Source organism: Myxocyprinus asiaticus, chromosome 30 (genome assembly GCF_019703515.2).
Source record: "Myxocyprinus asiaticus isolate MX2 ecotype Aquarium Trade chromosome 30, UBuf_Myxa_2, whole genome shotgun sequence".
NCBI classification, from domain to species: Eukaryota; Metazoa; Chordata; class Actinopteri; order Cypriniformes; family Catostomidae; genus Myxocyprinus; species Myxocyprinus asiaticus.
Genome location: NC_059373.1, coordinates 13,892,483 through 13,920,359, shown reverse-complemented (window position 1 = coordinate 13,920,359; position 27,877 = coordinate 13,892,483). Strand labels below are relative to the sequence as shown.

At 36.8% G+C, this 27,877-nt stretch overlaps 1 protein-coding gene across 3 annotated transcripts; it reads right to left on the bottom strand.

Moving 5' to 3' along the window:
• trak1b (trafficking protein, kinesin binding 1b) lies at nucleotides 1-24,507 on the bottom strand. Of its 3 annotated transcripts, none has more exons than XM_051664465.1 (16): nucleotides 16,586-16,734; nucleotides 14,588-14,664; nucleotides 14,342-14,458; nucleotides 12,638-12,735; nucleotides 12,247-12,355; nucleotides 10,208-10,286; nucleotides 9,983-10,113; nucleotides 9,609-9,683; nucleotides 8,816-8,953; nucleotides 8,638-8,714; nucleotides 8,330-8,539; nucleotides 7,516-7,769; nucleotides 5,507-5,794; nucleotides 3,793-3,895; nucleotides 2,535-3,015; nucleotides 1-815 (listed from the first exon to the last, which is right to left on the bottom strand). In XM_051664465.1, the coding sequence occupies exons 1-16, from the start codon at nucleotides 16,647-16,649 to the stop codon at nucleotides 798-800; spliced, it is 2,319 nt and encodes a 772-aa protein (XP_051520425.1). In that variant the 5' UTR covers nucleotides 16,650-16,734; the 3' UTR covers nucleotides 1-797. The 3 variants fall into 3 exon arrangements, with proteins under 3 accessions (XP_051520425.1, XP_051520424.1, XP_051520426.1); XM_051664466.1 differs by lacking the exon at nucleotides 16,586-16,734 and adding exons at nucleotides 23,583-23,777; nucleotides 24,357-24,507 and having other exon boundaries at nucleotides 4-3,015; XM_051664464.1 differs by having other exon boundaries at nucleotides 2-3,015.
• Nucleotides 24,508-27,877: the final 3,370 nt, after the last annotated feature.

The window sequence follows — 27,877 nt, the reverse complement described above, 5'->3', positions numbered from 1 at the left end:
TGGTCTAGAACCGCCCCTGCTATCTATCTATCTATCTATCTATCTTTGTTCAGTTACCGTATAAATAGCAATGAATGAGTGCACAGTGCCCTCTAGCGACAGCTCTGAACATTGACAGGTGAGAAATTGCAATTTTAAGTATTTTTTATTTGAAAACAAAATAATAATAAAAAAAAATAGTGGGTAGTCACTAATGCTTTTGCTACTGTAACATTACCTGAGAGCAAAAAGCCCCCCCAAAAACTGAGATACATATACTGAACAACTTCAAATGAATATTATGTAGCTAACTTAATGAAACAGACAGTAGTTTTAAACTGTACTTAGGAACATTGAAGTGCAAATTTCAAGAATGTGAATGAACAAAAAAGTTGAATTAAATAGTTCAATACAATTGCTCAGTGCTCAGTCTACTTTAAATTGCTCAACAGGTTCTTAAATGATTCATTCAGTACAACACTGGCTTAACAGAGGACACAGATCTTAAATACAGGCACTTGCTGCTTATCAGAAAACCAGCAAGACAGCAGCACATCCAATGTTGCCCTTTTTTAAACCTATTCATCTATCTAGCCAAACTTTAACTCATTCACCCATTCATCAAGTCAAAAGCTACCATTATCAATTAATTATTAAAGACTCATCTGCATAAGAAAGAAAGACCCATGGTAGAGTCAAAGGAAGAGACAAACAGAGGAAAAGGGTTGAGAGTGTGGTGAGATGCATCTTTAATCTTAACCTACATTCTCTCTACACCAGCATCAATACATCAGTCTCTGCTGTGTGAATGTCACCCTTCAAATACCAGCAGGCACCTGGGGAGAAAACGTTTCTAGAGTCACAACCCCCAAAGCAGTGAGAAAACACCACTGATCCCAGATCAATATCTGTCATGCTTTAATATATCCGGGAAATGTTCTTACAATGAACTGTGAGTCATAAGCTCACTACGTACATGGAAAACTACAACTCAAGTCTGCTAACTGCACTGAAAATTGTCATAATTTACAGTGATTTAATCATACAGCAGATGTGATTGACAGTTAATTTGGCTTTTCTCCCAAAGGATTATTCCTTCCTGCATGTGCGCAGTGATATCAAAGTGAGGTCAAAGGTTAAAATCAAAGCAATATAGTAGTGATATTACCATTAGTACCAGAATATTTTACACAAGATTGTACAGGGCAAAACTGGGCAGTTAGTGTGTAGACGACAAATCTGTTTGGATAAAATGAAAACACTTTACAATAAGGTTGTATACATTAACATTAGTTTATGCATTAGGAATCAGGAATTAGCAATAATTAACAGCATTTATTAATGTTGGCTAATGTTAATTTATAGCATTATTGTTAGTTCATAGTGCATTAACTAATGTTAATATACAACTTTAAATGTTATAAATGTATTACTATATGTAGAAATAAGTATTAACCAACATTTATAAATGCTGTAAAAGTATTTTTATTTCACATTAACTATAGTGTTAAAGGGAAAGTTCACCCAAAATTGAAAATTCTCTCATCATTTTCTCATCTTCACGCCATCCCAGATGTGCATGACTTTCTTTCTTCTGCTGAATACAAAGATAATTAGAAAAATATTTCCACTCATTTTTTACAATAAATTCTCCTCCCTGCCCAGTGGGTGGCGATATGCACGAAAAATGTGAAATGCCAAAAACAAAAGAAGAAGAATGTGAAAGTGAAAATGAAAGTGGACATTTATAGTAAAAAAGGACTTGAATATTGATCTGTTCCTCACCCACACCTATAATATCGCTTCTGAAGTTATAGATTGACATAGATTTAAACACTGGAGTTGTATGGATTACGTTTATGCTGCATTTATGTGCTTTTTGGAGCTTCAAATTTCTGGCCACCATTCACTTGCATTGTATGGACCTAAAGAGCTGAGATATTCTTCTAAAAATATTTGTTTGTGTTCAGTAGAAGAAAGTCACACATCTGGTAAATGACGAGGGAATTGGGTGAACTAGCCCTTTAACTAATGTTAGCGTTTACAACCTTATTGTAAATTGTTACCAATAAAATATTTTAAACTTCCATTTGAGTGTGCATATGTGTTATAAGTAGTGTTTAAGTGAATGTGTATAAGTTTTAAAGTGTTTATTAAAATGTTTTACTAGGAATCTGTATGTTTATTAGTATAATATACAGTATTTTACAGTGTTTTAAATGCAGGGATGTGTGATTGTGTGACTCATTATTATGCATAATCAATTATTTGAGACTTGTTTGCTTGGGTAGTTTAGGAGCCAGTAGCATTTCGTCCCCTTGAGGGCCGGGCCCCTTCATCGCCATACTGGCCCCAACCATAGCAGGATAGCTACGGTTCCTCCTCATGCCTTCGTTAAGTGGACTAAAGGGTGAACCTGCCCTCCGAAGCCCACCTAGAGGACCTATAAGTGGACTTGTCCTTGGAATCCCTCCCCCTGTAGCCCCAGAAGCCCCTGGACTTGCCAAACCCAACCTTTTGAGCTTATCCACCAAGTTTAGATTGTACATACTCACATCAGTTTGGCTTTCACAGTCTATTGCCTGAGACCCGGACACCCCCGCCACCTCTTTCAAAATGGACCGTGCCGGTTTGGAAGCCAGAAAGTTCTCATAGGTTGGACTCTTGAAAGAGAAGAGGGTTTCTGAATCTGAAACCCCAGCACCTGGGCTGGGAGTGTGACGGGTGGGGGAGTTGGGTGGGGTGGAGGGTCGCTGGTGGTCTGGAGGAGGGGGAGGAAGAACAGAGGTGGAGAAGAGGACTCCTTCACTTCCTCTGTCCCAGCTCTGAGGCTGGTACACTGCGGCGGAAATACCCCTCTCCTGGAGGAGGCGCACTAGCCCCAAAGATGTGCTGAAGGTTTTGGTGGAGTCTCTCAGGTTGGTGAAGGACTGAGACTGGGACAGACTCATTCGACGAGGAGTGCAGGGTGTGGCAGCGGGTGTCGATCTAAGACTGCTTGACATCACACAGGATGAGGTTGGGACGGGGTTTAGGCTGGAAAGAGAAGCAAAAAAATAAGAGATAAGAGTCCTTTAATAATTGTAAGGTGTTTTGCTGGTAAATTAATAGCACAGCATTCTTAAGCCACCATTTCACTGCATCCGACAAATGATAGACAATAGACTGGAAGTCAGAAATGTTTTAATGGAGAGTCGCTCGGGAGCTGCGAGGATCTCCGACCATCTGTGGATGCTGAATTTTTGGATCTTGATTAGAGCTTCGGATGCATTAAAATATGTGAACTTGTGCAACTAGATTGTATGCGACCACCTGACTGGATGTGATATATTAATTTGCAATTATAAGCGCAAAATGAAAATATCAATGGTTTAATTTGTCCTAACTTTTATTCTAAACGCATGCTACCTCAGTTGATTAGACGGTTATGAATATAGAAGTTAGAGATGATCATTGACACTGCAAATATATCACAAAAGGCATTTGTAATTATATGTGTACATATATCATTTGTTTCTGCACTTGCAATGAAATTATTGAAATTATTTTTTATGAATTTCTATTCCCTATTTACTTATTATTATTGTTATTATTATTATTATTATTAGCCTATTAGTAACTGTAAAACTGGGTGCTCTGACATTGCAGATTCGCAAGTTCTCTGCAATGAATAGACTAAAATCCATTGTGAGCAAATTGACAGTTAATCACGACTGCCACTAGGGGGAAAAATACGACAGTCGTTCAGTATGCGAGTGTCAGAGACAGTGAAAAGGTGGCTTTAAAGGGCACAATTACAGCAAGGTACATTACCTGGGCGTCACCCTGGTTAGTTCATCAGAAGGATGGAGGATTTTGCAGGTGGTGAAGGTGTAGGTAGAGCTGGTATGAGCCATGCATTTGCCAGGGAAATACACTGAAACAGACAAAAAAGCTCAGACTAGACACAGGCATCCTAGAAACGTGTGTGTAAATGAACATGTATATTAAAGGAGTGACATCTTACTTTTTTTTTATTTAATTATTTTCACTCAGGTCTATTTATAAAGTTAATATTTTTTAAGACAATTTTCCAACCTTTCATTCCATCCAGAATGAAACAGCTTTTTGCTGCTGTGGCTTTAAAGCATCTATGTAAACACCCTCTTTGCAAGTGAAATAAGATAAAAAGATTTGCACCAATCACACACAAGCCGCCGGTTTGCTGTTGAGTACAATATAGTTTTTAAATGCCTTACCCTCTTTAAAGGAATAGTTCACCCAAGAATGAAAATTCTCTCATCATTTACTCACCCTCATGCCATTCCAGATGTGTGTGACTTTCTTTCTTCTGCTGAACACAAATGAAGATTTTTAGAAGAACATCTTCTCAAAATGCAAGTGAATGGGTACCAAAATGAAGCTTCAAAAAGCACATAAAAGCATAAAAGTAATCCATAAGACTCCAGTGGTTAAATCCATGTCTTCAGAAGCGATATGACAGGTGTGGGTGAGAAACAGATCAATATTTATGTCCTTTTTTACAAGAAATCTCCACTTTCACTTTCACATTCTTCTTCATTTGTTTTTGGCAATTCACATTCGTCGTGCATATCACCACCTACTGGTCAGGGAGGAGAATATATAGTACAAAAGGACTTAAATATTGATCTGTTTCCCACCCACACCTATTATATAATTTCTGAAGACATGGATTTAACCACTGGAGTCAAATTGACTACATTTATGCTCCCTTTATGTGCTTTTTTGGAGCTTCAAAATTTTAGTACCCTTTCACTTGGATTCGATTGACCTACAAAGCTGAGATATTCTTCTAAAAATCTTTGTCTGTATTCAGCAGAAGAAAGAAAGTCATATACATCTGGGATGGCTTGAGGCTGAGTAAATGATGAGAGATTTTGTTTGTTTTTTTTGGGTGAACTATTCCTTTAACACCCTCTGTGCAAAACCTGCATTACACTGTGGCAGACTTATAATCACAATCTGTGCTGAAGTGTTCCAGTCAGACTGAAAATTGTGATGAAATGATCAGGGACCTTGTTACAAATAAACTTCAGCCACTACATCGGAAGGATAGGCAGAGCGGCAGGTGATACCCACTGCCAGGAACAGAACAAGTTTGACAGACTTTCCTACATTTCACTCTTATCATCAGTTCTTCTGGTGTTAGGAATGAGAGTACAAATCCTAATTCTGTTGTAACAGCATTACCTAATCATGACTATTTCTGAGTGCCAAATAGGCATCGCAGATGAATAAACGTGGGCAGTCATGCGTGCGTATATTCAAATCTATTCAAATGTCTGATGTCAGTAAGCTGTGGAAGCAGTTTTTGCAGATTAGTTTTATTTCATGTTTTTTACAGACTAGGGAAGACATTTTGAGTACTGAAAGTGATGTTTTCCAAGTATAGTGAACTCTCTTATTTTTAATTGATCTTCAAATTTCCTTATAAATTATATGGAAAATTAGATTCCTTATGATATGACTCCTTCAAAAAGAATTATGCAAAAACAGGTTGTCTTACTTGAGAACTCTATGGAACCAAGGCCTGTGCTGAGACAGGGCGATGGGGACACTGAGGGGGCATGGCTATGGCCAGTGGGGGCATTGGGATTGGGTGTAGTTGTAGTCGGAAGATTCTGGAAGTACTGCTCTCCAGGCTCGTCTTCCTCACAATCAGCGTAGTGACAAACTTCCTCCAGGTCCAGTTCCAGAGGACGGAAGCCTTTTGGGACCACACCAGGCCGAGCATCCAGGATACCACCCAGGTTGGGCTGAGCTAACTTCTGCCAGAGCTGAAGTGTAGCTGAACCTAGGAAGTGTGTGAGAGAGGAAGATTTCAGAACCTAATTTAAAGAAGGAAAACAAAAACACATGATGCGTTGTTAATTGTGCTAATGTTTCAATGATGAAAAACAAAAAATGAGAGAAAGAAAGAATGAGAATAGCAAAAGGAATAGGGTGAAGTGACTTTATTGGAGGTATAATTGAAAGTGAAGAACATACAAAGTCAGATTTATACAAAAAATGAGTTGTGAGAAAATAAGTATGAGAGTAAAAGAGTACAGGAAATATATAATGTTGAAACAGATAAAGGGATGAAAAGAACAGAATCAAATAAGATTAACAAGTGCATGTTCATTTTTTCACTTATACTACAGCAGGTGGCGGTATTAAGCTGCTTAACAAAGAACATGGAGTGAAATATAATGAAATGAAATGAAATGTCTTTTAATTTTATATATATACATATATATATATATATATATATATATATATATATATATATACACACACACACACATATACATATATATATATATATATATATATATATATATATATATATATATATATATATATATATATATATATATATATATATATATATATATATATATATATATATATATATATATATACACACGCACAACCACTTTATTAGGTACACCTGTACACCTACTTATTCATGCGATTATCTAATCAGCCAATCATGTGTCACCAGTGCAATGTATAAAATCATGCAGATATGGGTCAGGAGCTTCAGTTAATGTTCACATCAACCATCAGATTGGGGAAAAAATTTTGATCTCAGTGATTTAGACCGTGGCAGGATTTTTGGTGCCAGGCGGGCTGGTTTGAGTATTTCTGTAACTGCTGATCTCGTCATTTTTTTCCCCATTCTGATGGTTGACGTGAACATTAACTGAAGCTCCTGATAATTTTATACATTACACTGCTGCCATACGATTGGATGATTAGATAATCGTATGAATAAGTAGGTGTACAGGTGTACCTAATAAAGTGGTCAGTCAATGTATATATATACTTATAATATATATATTTACTTATAGTATATATATATATATATATATATATATATATATATATATATATATATATATACACAGTATAAAACTGACTGTTTTGATTCTTACAAATTGCACATAAACTTTTTTTTTACATAGTGTAGATAAAATATAAATTAAACTTCCGCCCCTTTGATTGCCTCAGTAAATAATAGAATAAAAAATATATAGTGGAGGAGTAAATATTATAGAATAAATTACTATGCATAATATTAATAGAATATGCAAATATTTTGCATCAGTCAAGTGATACACAAGAGGGGCTGTTACCTTCTAAATTAGCTTTCACTCTAAATTAAACGATTAGTTCAGCCAAAAATAAAAATTTTGTCATCATTTACGCCCCTTTACCTCACATTTAATTTACAATCAGAGTAAAAGGCATTTTACAAGGTCAAGAAAAAAAATGCAATTTGTGAATGACATGAAGGTGAAGAAATTAGAGTATTTTAACTTTTGGGTCCCTATCTCTTTAAGTTATCTATTTGCAAAACTTTGCTATAACCTTATTACTATTGTAACTGTAACCAGGAGTGTGGCTCTCTGAAGTACGAGTGCTTGCGGGGGTGCATGAGTGCCCAAAATGAATTGAAAAGCATCATAGAGGGTGGGCGGGGCCTGGAACGGTAACGTAGGCGTGTCCTACATCTGACATTTTGGTCACCTTCCAGAGGTTTGACAATCTGGAGTTTGTCAGGAAGATAGGGGCGGCTGGTCCAAGCACCCAGTGACATGATGCTCTCGCTGTGCACCATCCTGTTGAAATAATCTCCACCTTCCGTTGACTCCTGATAACGCCGTTCCCTCTCCCCCTCGAAAAAGAGTCGCTCGCTCAGGCAGTTCTGCCGCCGTAGAGACAGTCGCCGCAGAGCGAGTTTGAGCTCCTCGGAGCCGGTTCGCTTCTCACGGGCGTCCACGCTGCAGTCAGAGAACAAAGAAAGATGTAAAAGTTTCTGAGAAATATTGCAATAAAAGCTTTGATCTAAAATAGACAGATTGGTTAATGCTTTTATACAAACATTTGTTGTTTTGCAAACAAACCAATGGTTGCAATATCTTAAAGTCAACATGAAATCAAAATTGGCCCTATTTACTTTCTTAATACACATTAATGCCGTTATTGTGCACAATTACTTTGTGTGCGTTATTCCAATTAAAAAAAAATTTCTCTTGTGATCTTTTCGAAATCGAATATCTTTTTTGTCAGACGTCAACTAATGGTCGAATCATCGACTACAAACTCAATTAGAATCTGGGTCCATTCTGTCATGGAATGCCGACTTTTTACATCCAATCAATTTCTGATAAATTAAATCCAAGTCCTGTCCTATATTTTTTCTTGTTAAAAACAATCCTGTTTCACTCCCATTCAAATATGTCATATTACGGAAGTAAAATGGATTGAGACTGCTGTTTCATGTTGACTTTAAAGGTTTAATGAACGTTATAGGCTCGGTAAACAAAAAGTCCCAACTTACGCAGCATCCGTGGAGTCGGTCTCCTGGAGCATGCTCTGTGTACGGTTGTCAGGGGCGACATTGTTGCTACTGCTGTCAGAGAGGGTGGAGCTAAGGCTGGAGAGCGTCTGATTGGACCCAGGGATGTTAGCGGCAGGATGAGCAGAAGAGCGCTGTCTCACTGATTGGTTGATGTTTTTCACAGTCTCAAACACACGTTTATGACAGACCCTACAGACAAGAATCACACGCATCTGTATTCAAATTATGGCTATGAAAGAAAATGTGCTGTGTGATGGGAAGGTAAGAAAGAGAGACAAAGGTCATACTTTTGCTCTTCATTTTCAGGATTTTCAAGACTCAGTTCCTTCCTCATGGTTCCCTCAATTTCAGCAGCCAGGGAGTCCTGAAACACAAATACAGACAGATAAAGTGGTATGTTTTCCCAGATTCATTAGTTTGTGTTCTCCCTGTCCTTGCATGAGTTATATAACTGTATGTGTTTACCATGGGAAAAAGTCCCATATGGTGATAGCGCCGAGGAGTTCCTGCGGACACGCTGCGGTTCCGTAAGTTCTTGAGTTCCTCTTGAGCCTCATGAAGCATCTCAATACACTCAGAGTATTTATCCTCCAGCTCCTGCAGCTGTGTGCATATAAACAAAATATGGTTAATTACATTAACACAGAAATAATAAATGAATACATAATAAAGACATGCTACTTAATGTTATAATTAATAGTATCTCAGATGAATGTGACTATTCTTTATGTTGATTACACGGCTCTCTGGAATACTCGATTCTGATTGGACAATGGCGCCATCTAGTGGTCTGATATTTCTCAGTAACAACCGCACATCCACGTATCAGACTGCTCATCCGGGTGTTCTGCCATCTTTACGAGCTTCTCGGACCACTATACGATCTATACAAGTAAGCTAATAAAACAATTTCAACTCAAATCTCTGTTTAATGTTCTTTAATTTATTTATTTGGCAAGTATCTTGTAATAAGATGCATAATGAGTAGTCAGACATTAATTAATTACAAAATAAACACCAACAAAGCTCTGACGTAAACCTGAAGTGTATATCAGCTGATTTATTTCTTCTCACATAATTACATACCGCAAATCAATATTTTATGTCCATGTATTTATTTATTTGGTTAATAGTAGCTTAATAAACGTGATAATGTACTGTCAGCTGGTTGCTTCGCTTTGAGTTGGGGTTTATTTTGCAATAACAACTGGCTGACTGTACATTATCCCTTACTTATATTACATATGAAATGAAGTACCTCTGCTGTGAGCTGTCTCTGAGCATCTTTAGCTGCCGAAAGATGCTGAGAAAGTTCTTCATTCTCAACAGCATACTGTCAAAAACACACATAAACACACTTGAGATCAACATCCTCATCCCAATAGCACCCTGATTAATATAACTGTGAAAAATATAACTAATATTGATCCCCCCACCTCTACCAGTTATTAAAACATTGTTTTATTTCACATTCTTTTTCCCGTCCTGTTTTGTTTGTGATTTAATTTGTTAATTTGTTTAAGCAGACTGAGTTTGACGTAGTAGAACATTATCCAGTTTTATGACACACACTTTCACAAGTATTCAATAATTAAAGTGGATCTTAGCATAAGTGAACACAAAAACTCTCACAGTTTTGGCTTTTTTCTGCAGGTCCACTATCTGTGATAGTAAATGTGTGATTTCTTCCTGTTGGCGAGAGGCGTCCTCTGTCTTTTTGGCCAGCTCCTCTGCTATGGTGGAGATCTGGATGCTGGATTGCCCTATATGTGGCGAAATATTTGGAAAATTTGGGTTTTGCCAAAATATACAGGTCTACACCTCCACATATGGCCTGAAACAATTAAGTTCACTCACTCAGCTCTCTGACACAGTCATTCACCAGCTGCTGTTCTTTCTCCTCATATGACTCCGTCTCAGACTTCAGATGGCTCGCCTACGGAGAAAGAGAGACAGTCGAATCATATTTATTTATAAAGCACATTTAAAAACAACACAAGTTAAGTCAAAAAAAATTTCGGCTGTTTCTGCAAAACGTCTATAAGACGTTTCCTCTCGGATGTCAAGAAGACATTCAGCAGATGTCTTTGAGAAGTTTATGATTTAGAAAGTTAAATCTGATCTTTTTAAGATGTTTAGCAGATGTTCCTTAAAATGCGATGCTTTCCAGTTGAAAAGATCTAAAATAGACATCTCGGAGACATACGTGTGCTATCTGGGATATATAAAGGCAAAAATTTCAAAAACAATTATAAGAGAAAGAGAGACACATTCTTTGTCCTGGATAGTTGCAGTTTAACCTCTGACTATCCAGTGACAGGGAGTACATATTGATGTCAGTCACATTTGTATTAGTGTTGCATTTTGGATTCTTAGACTCTTAAAACAATGCTTTGTTATTGTGGGGGTGTTATGTCAAAGTGATTACCAGGAAAGATTAAAAATGGCATTTCAAGGTTACTGACCCCTGCTGCTGAGTAAATGCATTGTTGGGTCAGTGAGAGTTCAGAGCAGTGTTTTTATAGTTAACGAAAACTAAAACAAAAACTAACTAAAATCATTAAAATAAAAATAAAAACTGAAATTATTGGAAAAAACTGAAACTAAACTAAAATGCTTTTTCATAACTCCAAAGCTAACTAAAATAAAATAAAAATTCATTTTAGTTTTTGTGGGCAAAGTGGGACACTTTTGGAAATTTTTACTTTTCTTGACACTTTGAATTATGATCTAAACAACACATAACCTAAGATTATACCTTTAATATTAATGCTTAGGATGTCTTCTACCTTTGTCAAAAGAAAAAATTAAGAAATATTCAATACTGGGATGTACAGTAGAGCCTTTGGAGACCCTCTTTTGACCAAATCCCAGAATTTTTAAGCAGTACTGGTAAAGTGGGACAGAGGAAAATGATTCTCAAGAATATATCTACATCTGTTTGGAATACATTTTTATATTTATACATTTTTATAATTAATGTCTTCTGAAGTATCTGTCTTCCGAATCTAATCTGTTTTGGGTGAGAACAGACAAAAATGTAACTCCTTTTTCACTGCACATTTTGCAATTGCAGTCTACAGGAACGATCATTATTTCAAGCTCGATTACACTTACTAGTAGAGTCAGGAAATATAATCAAGCTTGAAATCATGACTGCCAAAGAGACAGCTGATGTCAAGATTTACAGTAAAAAAGGACTTAAATATTGATCTGTTTCTCACCCACACCTATCATATCACTTCTGAAGACATGGATTTAACCACCAGAGTCGTATGGATTACTTTTATTCTGCTTTTATGTGCTTTTTGGAGCTTCAGAGTTTTGGTCCCTATTGACTTGCATTGTTGCATTAAGTAAATACATATGGATACAATTTGGATCAAGCTTAATGTCCTTTGTCACTTTACCTGTATTCACACTATATTATAAAATTTGCAAAATTTACAATCCACATTAAACATGAAAATACCACTAGATAGAGGTAACACAAGACTGCCCTGAGAATTGAAATGATGTTAGACTTTTTTAATTACACCAGTAAACACTCTGCTTTGGCAGCCATAAAAAATACTAAAACTAAACTAAAAAAATAACAAAACTGAAACTACAAAATGAAAACTAAACTAAAACTAACAGACAAACTGTGAAAAAAAACAAAAACTAAACTAATTTGTTATGACAAATTGAAAATAAAATAGAAATAAAAACTAAATTAAAAATCCAAAACTATAATAAAACTGGTTTAGAGCAGGGCTAACAAACTTGGATTATAAATATTCTGTTGAGATCACGATCTACTGTTATAACAACACAGATTCACACAATAAATTAATCGGTTCCTCAAATCACTCTTGGAACTTGGCCAGTAGCACACACACACTGTTCTAACATACCTCTGATCTGAGAGTCAGGTTTTCTTCCTCCAGGTCTCGAAGTTTCTGATGCAGGATGTCCAGAGAGGAACCACCAGGAGCAGACACTCCTGCCCTGCCCTTTTGACCCCTGACCCCCCACACACAAAAATGAATTAAGACAACTGTACTAAAATGGCAAACTGGAATATTACCATTCTGTATTCTTCATTTCCATTGGAGAACTCTGATCTCTCAGGTTCAACGCAAATAACATGGGTTGAAATAATCAGTTTCTATTTTAGTATCTATAGCCAAAATGCCCTTTAGAACAACATCTGAACTAATAATATCCTAACTGAAGCAAACAGAACAGGCTCCACTGGCCATGAGAGTGATAAAACAAGACAGTGTTATAAAACAGTGAACTGACGTGGGCAATCCAGACGCCTCTTCACTCTCCTCTGCTGCATTCGTGTAGAATTGCAGAAGTTCATCTTTCAGATTTAACTCATGGTGCAGTTGAGCCACCTGCAATACAATCACATTACCAAAACCTAAATAAATATCATAACTACTAAACTGATTAATCAACACCAAACCAGAAATGTGTTCCTTTTAACTCCTTTTATATTACACTGGATATCCTTAAATACGACCATTAATGTTATTAAAGTAGCCATTATTAAAGGGGTCATGAAATGGAAAATAAATTTTTAATTGATATTTAGACATATAAGAGGTAACTGTACTATAAAAACACACTGTAAATTTCAGAACTCAAAACTTCCTCCCCAGTCTAAAAATAATATGTATAGTTCCCACCAGTTTGAAACATCTCATTTTGAAAACTGTGTTCGTGACATCACGAGACATTGCTCAGTTGTATTTACACGCCCCAGAACATGTGTCATCGCACCTTTGGCCCCTCCCACTGGTGTTCAGTTTGTATCGTAAACAGAGAGGGAGAGAGGTAGGCCTAGTGTGACCAACTATTCCTGAACACCAAACGGGACCGACCCATCTGGGCTATTTTGAAGTTTTATTGTGCATATAGCATGAATTTCACAGACGTCTTTAACCAATGTCATGTTTATCGCTCCGCTTTTAAAAGACGCGGTGTGAAGTTACAACTCAGAAACGGAGATTCCATTTAGTTTCATTCAGCTGCTCTGCGTCTTGCTGTTCTTGTGTCCATCTGTGCTATTTTTAATTGCTGGTGTATGTAAACAAGCACTAGCGAGACGTCTTCTGCCGATCTGCGCCTCAGTGCACCTATGTGTGTGCGTCATGTTTCATCGTGCTATGGACTGTGTATGTGCAAATATCAGCATGGACTGCTTGTGAACCAGTCATAATACAATTCAAAGGAACTGTTATTGAAGAAGAATGGGGCAGTTAAAAACACTGAGTAAACAGTTTCATTCATGAATATTTTATATGTCATGACTGTTTGATAGTTATGGTGCTGATGTGCTTGAGTGAACAGTTTAATATATTCGGAAGCAATGTTTTGGATGTGTGTTATGTGTAAACCCTGAAATTTAGTTTTATAATGTTGTGGAGAGCTTGTTTATTCTCTTCCGACTGCATTTCAAATATGGCTGAATTTGAGAGGCTGCACAATGTTAGCCAGTCAGAACAGTGGACCTTTATATTGAAGTTTAAAGGATACGCTGTGGCCAAAACCGAGTGTTTCAGACAGAGGGCCAGAAATAGGGTGTAAAATGATCATTTATTATTAAACTATGACAGTTTTGGTGCAAAGACTTTACTGACATTATCAGTGGACCTCAGGGTAGATAATAAAATTATTTAAAAAAATCATAAGAACAATTAATAATTTTAATTTATTGTCAATCAAAAATGTTACATCGCAACATCTGTTTTATTGGTTTAAGCTAAATCAAAACCTTTCCAAGTACCCCCGGAACATGGTTAAGTACCCTCTGGGGCATACATACCATTGGTCGGAAATCACTGGACAAGATTAATTATCATGTTTAGTAATTAGACATGATAATTAGTAATTATTATTACTAACAGTTATAACAGACTTATTCTGTAGACTATGTGTTGAAACTCCAAAAGAGCTTGGCACTTTCATGTAAATATTTTACTGAATCTGATCATGTACCTCCTCTCTGATGGTGCCAACTTGTTCCTCCAGGTATTCATTCTGTTCGGACAGAACTCGGTTCTTCTTCAGGAGGGACTGACCGATCTGGGCTGCAAGCTCCAGGTCCCTCTCTTTCTGTAGAGTGGATGAGAAAGTTTCCATATATTGTATCATACTATAAAGCAAACTGCAATGAAAGTTGTATCAGAACTCCGTTATCACAATAAATGCATGTATTTTCACTATAACCCAAAGTAAACTTACCTCCTCCAGAAGTCTTGTTACAGCATCAATGTCATTGTAGGTCTTAGTCATCTGGCCCACTCGCTCAGCACATAGTACTGAAACACACAGAGATTAGAAGAGAAAAACATGTTGGTTAAGCACTGAGCTCTAACAGAGGACAAGAGGACAGAGTACATAAACAATTACACTTTAACCTAAAAAACAAACAAACATTGAACTACTTAATTGGAAAGAATGAGGAAATCTAAATTATTTAATCAACCAAAGAGGTCTGAAAAGTGGGTAGCACTTTATTTTAGAGTACTGTTCTTCATTTACGCACTATATAATTACAACAGCTAGAGTAATTACTAGGTACTAACCCTAAACTGTAAGTATACTGAAAGAACACATTCAGAAATACAGTGCAACCAAAAAGTGTCTGGGTATTCTGGAGCTTTGCTAAACTGTATGATGGATCAAAGATCACACTTAAAAACGGACTTAAGAGAAGTGATCTTAAGCTTTCAGACATCTAAGGTGAGTTTAACATGATAAAGAGGAAAAGGCTCCTGGCTTGCTGACCTCGCACCATCACGCTCTTACAAAAACATCAATGCCAAATCATGCATGAGTGCCCTAGCAACTGTTTCCATGGTGCTGTTACCCAGCAACCCCATCCACAGTCAGCCAGAATCAGATCAGCCACTCTTACTGTTACATCACAAACTCATATAGTCTCTCTCTCTCTCACACACACACACACACACACACACACACACACACACACACACACAAAATCAGTTGTGTATTTACATTTAACCAGTTTAAAGCAAATAAATTTAGCAATAATGGAAATAAGTAAAAATTGTTTTAGTGTTTTTAGAGAAACTTTTGTTACTAAATTCTATGCATGTACAACAGTCAGTGCTGGATAAATTACTTCTGATCTGTTTTGGTCTGTTTTGTTTCAGTGTGAAATCAAAAAAGGCAATTAAAATGTCCAGCAATTTTTAGCATTACAAATGACATCCATGTGTGGTAACAGATTAGACTAGTTACATTTGTGAATCAATGTCTCAAACCCCCAAAGGGATCAATAAATTATGAACAATTTACTGCCTTTGCCTGATAAATATGTAATCATGTAATCCATAACAAAGTAACTGTGATGTGATTACAAGTATTTAACATGTAATTTAATGTAATATACAAGTATTTGATTTTTTTGGTAATCTGATCACATTATCCATATTTCATCTAATAAAACACAAAGATTTGGATCTTGGGAATGTAGTCAGTGATTGAGCCACATCAAATATGTGGCCCAATAAAAGCTATAATCTCCAATTCAATCTCCAACCAAATTTACAATACAGTTAGACTGAAACAAAAGTGGGACACTTTGCCATGATTTTACAGTTTAACTGAAAAATATATTTAAAAATAAAAACAATTCATGTCTCTTTAAAAGTTGAAAAGTTGCTTTATGGTTTTAATCAAGAGCATTAATCCAAAATCATATCTCAGCCTCTGGACTTTCCCTGTAAAAATACTATATAGATAATAATATACTGAAAAAAAAGTGTAGTTTTATGAGGACATATTGCAAGAAAAGGGATTACTTTGGAAACAAGTCCAGGAAGGATTAACAGTGAGTGGAAGCATTAAGACAAATATACTGTCCTCTAACACTTGCTCTTTCTCTCTCTAACACACACACACACACACACACACACACACACAAACACATACACATATAAAGACATCTACAGGCCTCTGGCTACACTCAGAAAGGACAGAGAGAGTCAAAGGGAGAATGCAATTCCCTTTAAATCACTTCACAACCACATCTGAGACATTTACAGATAAAATCAGTGCACGCAAATTCACTTACATCTGAAACATCTCACCAAAACACCCGTTATTCACCAAGCAAGCCTCAACTAATTCAACAGAACGTAAAGGTGTGAGACATGACACTACATGTACATCAAATGCAAACACACATATACACTATGACACAAAGTTTTTTACCATCAACGTACTCCTCATTGCACCACTCTAGCTCAAAGTCTTCTGCTCCCATGACCTTGTGCATCTTTCCTCTCTCCCTCTCCAGCCAGCAGAGAGGAGAGGATCAAACAAAACGAGAAAGCTACACTTCCTCCGGTAACAGTACTGAGTGATGCTGTGGTCAGTTACAGCAACAAGAGTTGTGTGACTATTTTTAACATTACGATGAGAGAGAGAGACAGTGGGAGGGAGGGAGGGAGGGAAGGAGGGAGGGAATGAGAGAAAGAGAGTGTGTGTGTGTGTGTGTGGGGGGGGGGGGGGGGGGGTTATAGATGGTATTGATATTACAAGGTAAAATCTAATTATCACTTTATCCCTGTTGGTAGAAATTTACAATAAGCTTGTAAACGTTTACATTACTTATGTTTAACATATTTAACATGAATTTACATTCAACAATACTTTTTCAGCATTTATTAATGTTAGTTAATGTTGATTCCTAAAAACAGATTTTTAACATTAAATGTATATTCACATAAGGTAGACCATTATGAACAAAACATGAACTAACAATGAACATTAGAATATTTACAAACTAACATTAACCAAGATTAATAAATGCTGTTAAAAAAAAAAAAATTTAAAAAAAAATCAGGTAGGTCTTTCAAGGTAGCCTGGAGAGTTGGGTTTTCAAAGTCACATCAGCTACTTACTGGGGTACCTCAGGACTCAGTGCTTGGCCCACTTCTCTTCTCTCTATTCACAACATCACTGGGACCCATCATTCAAGCACACAGGTTTTCTTACCACTGCTACGGCGATGACACGCAGCTCTACTTGTCTTTTCAGCCTGACGACAACAGATCTCGGCCTGCCTGGCAGACATCTCGGCTGACCGAGACCGAGCTACTCGTGTTTCCCGCTAACCCTGCATTTGAGAACAACAGCACCGTTCATCTACTATAATAACACCATCCAAAATGGTCAGAAACCTAGGGATAACCATCGACAACCAACTTAGCTTCACCAATCACATCTTAAAAACAGCCCAATCATGTAGATCTGCACTCTACAACATTAGGAAGACCTTTCCTCTCTGAACACGCCACACAACTCTTGTTCTATCTCTTGTCATTTCTAGGCTGGATTACTGTAATGCTTTTTAGCTGGCCTTTCTGCATGTGCAATCAGGCCTTTGCAAATGATCCAGAATGCAGCAGCATGGCTAGTTTTCAACAAAGCCAAGAAAGTGCATGTTACACTCCTCCTAGTCTCACTTCACACTGGCTGCCGGCTGCTGCACATATGAAGTTCAAGGCTCTGATAATGTACAGAACAGTCAATGGGTCTGCTTACATACAAGCATTCCTACAGAGCTACGTTCCCACCAGAAGGCTGTGGTCTGCAAATGAGCGGCGCCTTGTGATACCAAAACAAAGAGGCACCAAATAACTTTTGGCTTTACTGTAATTCGATGGGGAACGATCTTTGCAACTCTATGCATGAAGCAGACTTCCTATCTGTCTTCAATAAATGACTAAAGACTCAACTTAGACTCAACCCTACACTCATAATATATCCTCGTGCGACCCCGCATCCTTCTGCGTGGACATTGTTTTGTCTTTGCTATATGCTATGCATAGTTTTTTATTTTTATTTAAACTGACTGATCTCAGTTCAGAACACTCTGGGCTGTCAGTAAAGGGTTAAACTTTGTCATGTGACAAAACAATATGACACCGATCACTGCTGAGTTTTTCTTTGGGAGAAATGCCTACAAAACTACATCTGGTAAGAAACCTAATTGAGTTTTAACATTGAAACCTGTTTTAGTCAAAAGTTTCATCCAATATGCCATTTTTAAAACTGGAGTGATTTATCGTGAAACGGCATGCTGTTAAACACAATTATACTTACGAGGACTATGGGCTTTTCTTTCCTTAGAAATCCTATATTTACTGTGCTTTATCACATTGAGGGGGAAAAAAACTGCTTTCAGAGGCTTTATTTGGAGTTAGGATTAAAATGAGGTGCATTTCTAACTGTTCTGAGACCAGTGCAGACAGACAGCACACTGGAGGTTAAGTCATTCACTAAATAGGTAGCATGGGAGCATCCTATAGCTGTCCTATGCAGCCAAATGTATTCACTTCTAACATCCGACCAAAAGTTCAGTTTCAGGCTGCAGATGAGGTTTGCACCACTCAATATGGTTGGCAGACAAGGGACAATGGTTATCAGTACACACATTCAGAATGTATCATGTATAATTTTGTTTTAACATGGTTGGCAATGATTGGATGATGATGGCCATTACTTTGAATCAGAATTATTTGTGCTAGTTTCTGATTGGTAAAATACTTCAGCACTGGCTATCACTTGTTCGTTTGACAGTGCAAAGAGAGAACATTGAGATTTTGTTGCCAAAGTAGAAAAAAAAAACATTGTAACATAAAAGTCAAATAATTTGTATTTGTATTATTATTTGTGCTTTTCCCAATAAACATTGTTCCAAAGCAGCTTTACAGATAATTAGCTGTAATGTCTGTAACGTCTCAAAAACATGAATAACCAACACTCCTGGAAACATAATAAAAACATTAACTTTCTATATCTTGGTATTAAATAGAATTTCACAACTTAGGTCCCATATGAGGTCTTACAGTATGTCACCATATGAGGATATAAATATTTAGGAAAACTACTACACATTGAATATTTATTTTTTTATTTTTTGCATGTTTATTAGGTGCTACTCATTACAAATAAAAAAGAGAAATGGAAAATACACACAGCAGTCACACTCGGGTCCCAGGAGTTTAAATATAAAAAAACCAAAATAAAATGCACTCTAATCTGTCTTGGCTAGCGCTTTTCTAATGCACTGAAACTTATAATGTTGTAACGTGTATAACTTTATTGTAAATGTTACCTCATAGCTTAGGTTTTCTGATATTTCTGAAGCAGATTTGAGTGCTGACTGCATGGCTGACTTTGTCAGTATCTTATATCTGATATAAGGTATGATTCATCTAGTAAACATGACTCAGTTGGAGCTATTCAGAAGGGGCCAAGTAAAGAACTGAATGCAATTATCCAATCAAACTTGTCTGATACATTTAAATCAAATTATCCATGATGTTGCGTCCAAGGGTTGAGTTTGAGAGATTCAAATCTGTTCTGGACTTAAACTGAATCTAATTATAAATGTAGTTTTTTAAAAATGAAAACCCTCTAAAATCTGAATTTAAGCACTTAAATATATGATAAATGTTTTCATGCATAACAGAAACAGAGCTGTCTGTATGCTATTCATGTCTCTAAAATGCAGCATAACTACATTGTCCCATCAACAATAAATTCCCAACATTTTTAAATGAGCAATAATTCTATATACACCTATTTTAGCTAGTTGTTGCACTGTAGTCCAGCAGTAAGTTAGAAGTGTTTTAATATTTATAGCATATCTTGCTCAGTGTAGTTGCAACACCCTTGTCCTCACACAGAATTACTGGTTGAAATCGTATTACTCTCTTTATAAATAAAATAAATGACTAATTATTTTCCAACTATTATTTTTTTACCAATATATGACACTGGCAAATGCATTAGCCAATGAGAGAAACTTTTAGTGTGTTAAAATCCTTTTTACACTGATGTGCCACAACTCACTTATCGATATGCCTGACACCCCTAAGGGGAGATCTATAATAGTTATGCATGCAGAATTATTTAAAAAAAAAAAGGAAAGGTTGAAGAAAGGTTAAACTGTGATCTCAGACTGCTTTTGAAAATATGTCATGGTCTAAAAGACAGAGAAGTTGCAGTTAAATGCTTAAAATGGAAGAGAAACATGTTGTTATATGAAAAGTAGGGAGAAAATGTAGAAACTGTATAGCTATTTAAAGGGTTCCCACACTTTTTACTGATAAACTTTATGACTTTTCCATGACCTTTCCAGCTGTTCATGATTACTGGATAAGGATTTTAAGGAATCATTTTACAAAGATAATTGGGGTTATTTTCCATTTTTATGTCCGTTACCAATCTTTTGAATAATTTAAATGATTATAATTATTACTGTATAAATGTCTCCGATAAGACTCTCAGTGGACAGATCGAAGCAGATTTTACACTACACAAGCTCTCACAACAAACAATATCAAGCTGATGAAGTATTTTAGAGCAGAACAAAACTAGAATATTTATATTCACTACAGAAATTTTTCTGTGACTTTAAGATTTTGCTAATTTCCATAACTTTTCAGGCCTGGAAAACAACATTTTAAATATCTCTGTAATTTACAGGAAAAGAAAGTATCTTTTACTATAAACACTTTTACATATATGTTTGAATTTATATATAAAATCTCAGCAGACACTGTCTTACTGAAGCAACATATTATACAGGCAGCTGAGAATACAATAACAAATTTAGCTGCAAGCAGCGATTAACGGGGTTCAAGCCTTTAAGGTCCTTTAAGTAAATATGTTACAGATAGTAAGTATTAATTAGACAGTCTGTTAGCACCAAAAACAATGATAAAGTGCCTTCATTTTCAGAAACATCATGTTAGGAAGCACAAAGATATGATATTTTTTACATTCCTTAGGTAGGCAATTTTTTTCATGTGTCCTCAGACTGACCTCCTACATAAGTGTTTTAAATTTCGTGATGATTCCTCATTCCGTTCAAGATTTTTGACCTTTTAAGAAAAAGTGGCCAAGCCCACTCCATACGTTTTGGTGTATTGTTGCCATGGTGCATAGAAAGTTCAAATTTTTTTGATAATTATTTATATTGGGACTCCAGAGAATCTTTTGCACTGGTTTAGTTCCAATCGGGTGAATGGCCTAGGACAAGTTCGAAAAAGTAGGGTTTTTTTAAATAATCTCAAATATTTAACGAACGATTGGTTTCACACCAATGGTTCTTGAGGAAAAGTTGTTCAGAATGAGGAGATCTAAAATATGGTATGAATAACGTGCTTCTTTGTGAAACACAGCGGTATATACAATGATTTACACACATGTAAAATGCGATAGCGCCTCCTGGTGGCTAATTTTTTTCAAATTTTGCACAGACCTCTTGGGCCAACAGACAAATAGGCCTACCAGGTTTTGTTCAGATCAGCCTTATATAAAAGCTGCTGAAAGCTGATTGGTCGATGGCGGCCATGTTTTTCAAGATACTGAACATGATGGCACCTTGGACAAAGACACTGCATGCAAAATGTCAACTCAATGTTCACCATAGTTAGAGCCATTTTTTGTTTTTTAATTATTACAGTGCCACAAAGAGGCAGAGGTGTGCAATTTTGTGTGTGTGTCCTCAGAACGACCCAATACATAAGTGTACCAAAGTGTACCAATCCGTTCAAAAGTTATAACCGTTTTAGTAAAAGTGGCCAAGCACACTACGTATGTTTTGGCGTACCGTTTGACGATAAATCAAAAGTTCAGAATTCCTTTGATAGCTTTTCATATTGGGACGCGAACAACCTAGGACGAGTTGTTTGTTCTGAATTTTTTTCAAACAATCCAAAATAGCGTAGCCAAAATTATAATAATTTTGTATCTAGCCCTTAAGGTTCAAGAGTTATGGCCTAAAATTTGATTTTTTTTTATTTATTTATTTTTCACTGTAGTGACACCTATGGGCCGATCAGGCCAATTCCTTGAGTATGGCTAGCCAGCCGGAGTACTACCCTGAAAGTTTCAAGTCTCTTGGCCTTATGTTTTGGTCTGCACGATCAGTTTTAGGGCAGAAAATATTAATAATAAAAATCCTGACAAAAACAATAGGGTTTCTTGCCCTTCGGGCTTGAACCCCTAATCATACAGACCTGTGTAATAATACCAAACAAGTGTAATGCTGACAAATATGGCTTACATAATATATAGAATGTTCTCAGATGCCTCAAATCATTCGAAGTTTCAACACCTCACTAACAAACAACAATTTTGGAAACAGAGAAGTGAAACCAGTGCCATCTACTGGTTAAACCAAGTCAGTAACACCACTGTTCATCTTTCATGTTGACCTTACCACATCCACAGTACATATTCTATTACATCAAGACTGTTTTAGAAGCTGAAATAACTGTAATATCATACTTTACGATAAAAGGGGTTTAGATAGAGAAATGCATATGTCACGGATTGAAGGAAGGTTTTCAGAAGGTTTAATCACCTTAAGGGGAGAGTTCACCTAAAAATGAAAATTCTCTAATCGTTTACTAACCCTCATGCCATCCCAGATGTGTATGACTTTCTTTCTTCTGCAGAACACAAATGAAGATTTTTAGAAGAATATCTCACCTCTGTTGGTCCATTCAATGCAAATGAATGGTGACCAACACTTTGAAGCTCCAAAATGCACAAAAAGACAGCTGCAGAATAAAGAAAGCAAGCAAGTGTAATATAGCTTGAAATCATGATCGCAAAGGAACATTTTATAGTAAAAAAGGAGTTATATTTCGGTCTGTTCTCACCCAAAACAGACTGGATCGCTTCAGAAGACATGGATTAAACCCCTGGAGTCGTGTGGATTACTTTTATGCTGCCTTTATGTGCTTTTTGGAGCTTCAAATGACCATTGCATTGCATGGACCCACAGAGCTGATATATTCTTCTACAAATCTTCATTTGTGTTTTGCAGAAGAAAGAAAGTCATACACATCTGGGATGGCATTAGGGTGAGTAAATGATGACAGAATTTTCATTATGGGGTGAACTAACCCTTTAATTCAAACATCAGTGCACAACTCACTCTCCAGCCAGATAAAGATCTACATTAAGCAAACAGACAACCAGACAAATCAAGACTAGCAATTACTTAAATAGCCATTTTGATGTCCCTAATTTAAGAAGTACTTGCTAGATTTTACAAGTATAGCATTTTAACCTTTTATCAAAATAAACATAACGATAGCAGACACACTCTGATCTATAGTGGCTACAAATACTTAATAATTAATACTTAATACTTAACACTTAACAAGCCCCTCTCACTCACAAAAGTATTTGAGGGTCTCCTCAATCTGCTCAGAGGTGAGATCTACACATGTGTCGGGAGAGATGAGAGGCGTGTGGATCCAGTCATCATGCTCATAGCCATACACACTGTCAGCCCTCAGCCTGTAGATCGGCAACTGCTCCTCCAGCAGACTGATAATCTCCACCTCAGGGAGCTCTGTGCTGTTACAAACATCTAAAGAGAGAGAGAGAGAGAGAGAGAGAGAGAGAGAAATCAAGTTATGCTATTGATCTTGCTCTAGATCAGCAGTTCCATAACTTTTAGAAGTGTGCACCCCTTTCTAATCTTTGCACCCTATCTCGGTTAAACATGACATTTTTAACTACAATGACCAATTGCAAATTTTCACTGTGCATCAGCAAACATTAATGCTGTGTCTCCCATCAGATGATAACTCCAGTAATTGTTCTTACTCTTGAAATGAGAGATGTGGGGTTGGAGGAGTGACAGACAGGAGTGACAGTTGGACCAGAAAATGAACTTTTTTATTAGTGCTTCAACTTTGTCCTGGGTGTTAAAAACAGCGGCACTGCGACCTTGAAGACTTAAATTAAGCTCATTCAGAGTAGAAAATATGTCTGCCAGGTACGGAAACTTCTGAAGCCAGATCTCGTCGTGAAATATATAAATAGTATAAAGAGAATTTTAAAGACATTTTTTTTCCACCATTACAAATATTTTTTGCACACCCCCTGAGTTCGGTCTTCCTTTCCACTAACAACTTACATTCCCCCCAAATGCAGAGATTCTGACCTGTGATTGTCTCTGCGTCCCTGTAGCGGGCGTGTGGCAGCAGGGGCACTGGTTCCTCAGTTCCATCGCCTACATACTGCTCTTCTGGGATGGAGACGAGGTGCTCGGGTTCTGTAGGATGTGTTCTCGAGCACTCAGAACTGGACTTGTCCAGCTTGGCAGCTTCTTAATGAGAGACTAAAACATGTCCCATGGACAGCTTTGCCCTTCTGTAAACAACACAGACCAAGGAGATTGAGTTATCTGATACTGATTACAACATATACTGTAAAAAATTTATATTTTTAAGGCAGATTCAGCATATATTAATCAACAGCCACGATTAATTAAGCACTTCAGTGAACACTGAAGGTGTTATAGTATAGGGTGACCAGACGTCCCCGTTTTCCAGGGACAGTCCCGGTTTTTGACGCTCTGTCCCTGGAAATGTCCCCGTTGTTACTGTGCATTCAAAACAGTCTGCAAAGTGAAAATACATGGCAAGAAAGCCGCTATTGAAGCCTACCGGCAACAGGGTTTACCGTGTGCTGTTTATTTTGACCAACAGAGGGGGCTGCTCGCTATAGCAGCTTTAAGTCATTTGTCTTCCTTTACTGATTACTTGTTTGCGCCAGTTTTGCCATTAAGAACTGGACCAGTGAGCAAACATCATCATTGTTATCAGCTTCGAGGTGAGGCACATACTATGTTATAATGAAGTTATATTGTTGTGTATTATATAAAATTAATGCATTTAAATAAGAATACGACATTAATAACATGGAAAAATAAATTATATGTATAATAAAGTATCTACAAAGAACAACAATAAATGTAAGTCAGCACATTACAGCATAGATTACATTGCGCTTTGCTGGGAAACAAGTGACCGAAAAGAAGCATCATAACGCATAAAAGCTGATCAAAATAAAAGGTATAATTAAGAAAAACAGGTCCATAGGATATACCATATACAGTATGATAATTGATAGATACAGTTATGTGAAAGTGTAATAATAATAATAATAATAATTATTATTATTATTATTATTATTATTAGTATACAGAATTGAATATCTTTGTGTCATGACTACAAAGTGGAAAAAAATCCCCAACAATATGAGGCATCTAAGGGGGGCAATCAGCCATTCAGAAATGAATTTCAGGCCCTGATATAATACATAGTCTAAGTGTTTCATATGATTTCAGTTGTAATACTGAGGGAAATGGTAGTCAAGTGAGCTAATTTCTTTTGAAATTCCTCTGCCAGTTTGCCAGCAAGCAAGTTAGTAGCCTACCGTCTTACCTTTAGGAAAGTGCCAGGTAAAGGTGAAGAAAAAGAGGAGAAGAGAAGGAACATTAGAAGAGAGTAAGAAGAGTGATGTAAAGAGTGTGACCAAGGGCAGGTGTCCCTGTGCTGTGGAGACAGCTGCAATAGTTCTTATATTCAGTCATTGTTTATATATGTTTTAGTTAATTTTTAGGCCACAATGTCATCTACTATCTACAGTGTAGAAACGAATAAACTCAAATGTAACAGAGGTAAAAATGATCAACTTTACCTCCGTATTAGAATTTCATTGAGACAACATTATAGATATTACAGTTTCATTTTCTGTTAAAGCATGATCTTCTGTAAAGCTGCTTTGAAACAATGTGTGTTGTGAAAGGCGCTATACAAATTACAATGACTTGACTTTACATATTCAGCAGAGTATGATATACTATAGTTCATCACATTACTACATTAACCATAGTCAAAATACATCCGAATTGTCCCCCTTTTTTAATTAATAGATATTTCAATGACATATTTATCACTGAACTAGAAATGTCCCCATTTTTTCATTTCAGAAATCTGGTCACCCTATTTTAGTACAAAAATAATTTTATACAGAGGGCTTATTGTCTCCATTGTTCTTGCTAGTGTTGCTGTTGACTAATGGATTAGATACACAGTAGCTAAACAAATCTCTAATCTAATGTCTGCAGTGACTGTCAACAGTACAACTAAGTATTTTATAAGCAGGTTTAACTTTAATGTAACAGGCAACCTGTCAGTTCTGCTCACACGTGTACACACTCACAATAATATTTACTATGGTAGACATGCTCTTTTAATATTTTAAAGATGCTCTTTGCCTGTCAACACAGATCACACACCTGTGATAACCATAATAGTGGTAAAATTAAAGTTATTTAGCGTTAGGTTAACATTTGAAATAACATGGCATCACTGGACACCCTTACACACACACATACACCACAGACTCGATTAGACACTAACAAAATAACCCTTAAATGCAGCTGAATTATATAGTCATCATAAAATAAGGGATCACATGGTACATTTTATAAAGGGCGTGTCTACGGATGTCGTCATGACGTCACTCCGCATCTTCTGCGGTTCACCTTCCTTGCGTAAACAAACTGATTTCGACCTCTCGCATAACACTCAACTTTATTTGGCCACCTAGTAGCTAAAGTGCATATTATTAAGCTAGATAATGTCATAAATGTTGTTTTTGGTTCATTAAATGCATTTGGCTACTTACAAGTGAGGTGACTCCAGTCAATGCGGAAATAATTTAATCCACTTTTCGTTGTCCGGATGACACATATAGCACAAATGAAATGCTCTTTTCAAATAAATGGCGCTGAGCACGGCAACTGCAATGTGTGTAGCAGAATTTTGCTTTTGTCTCTAACAGACCGAGAATCGCGTCCAGCTTTGTCGAATCTTTCCCCACCCGGATCTGTTGTGCCAAATAACTTATTCTTCAGCAGCTGGCGAGTCTCTTAAATCATTCACTCTTAATCTTAATTCCGCGGAGTGTTTTTTTCTATATGGACCATCCTGTACATCATCCTCTCCTCCCGGATCTCTTCCTTTCATTCTCAATCTCAAAGCTCCGCAATGCTCGTGACGTCACACTCAGACGCTGATGCTCGCGCATGCCTCGCGCTCCTGCAGCTCACGAATGTCACAAAAAGGACATGACATAATTTAGCTGAATTCTTTAAAATAGGTAAATATTTTAGGGTTTGCTTTTTATTTTATTAGGGGTTCAAGCCCGAAGGGCTAGAAACCCCATTGTTTTTGTAAGGATTTTTCTGGCCTAAAACTGATCGTGCAGACCGTACCGTAAGGCCTAGAGACTTGAACCTCTGGGGAAAGGTAGTTCTCCTCCAGTCTACAACGGCGCAACTTCATGGTGGCGCTACAGTGACCAAAAAAATAAATTTAAAAAATCAAATTTTGGGCCGTAATGGCTAGAGACAAAATTATTTTGATTCCTTTCGCCATGTCGAAGAGTTTTACCCCCCCCCCTGTCAGATTTTTGGCCCCGCCCCTTCGTTTTCCCGCTATTTTTGGATTGTTTGAAAAAAATTCTAAACGAACTCGTCCTAGGCCGAAGATCCAAACCAGTGCAAAAAGATTCAGCAGAGTCCCAATATAAAAAGTTGTTAAAGGATTTTTGACATTTTGATTAATCGTTAAAAAGTATGCCCAAATGTACGTAGTGGGCGAGGCCACTTTT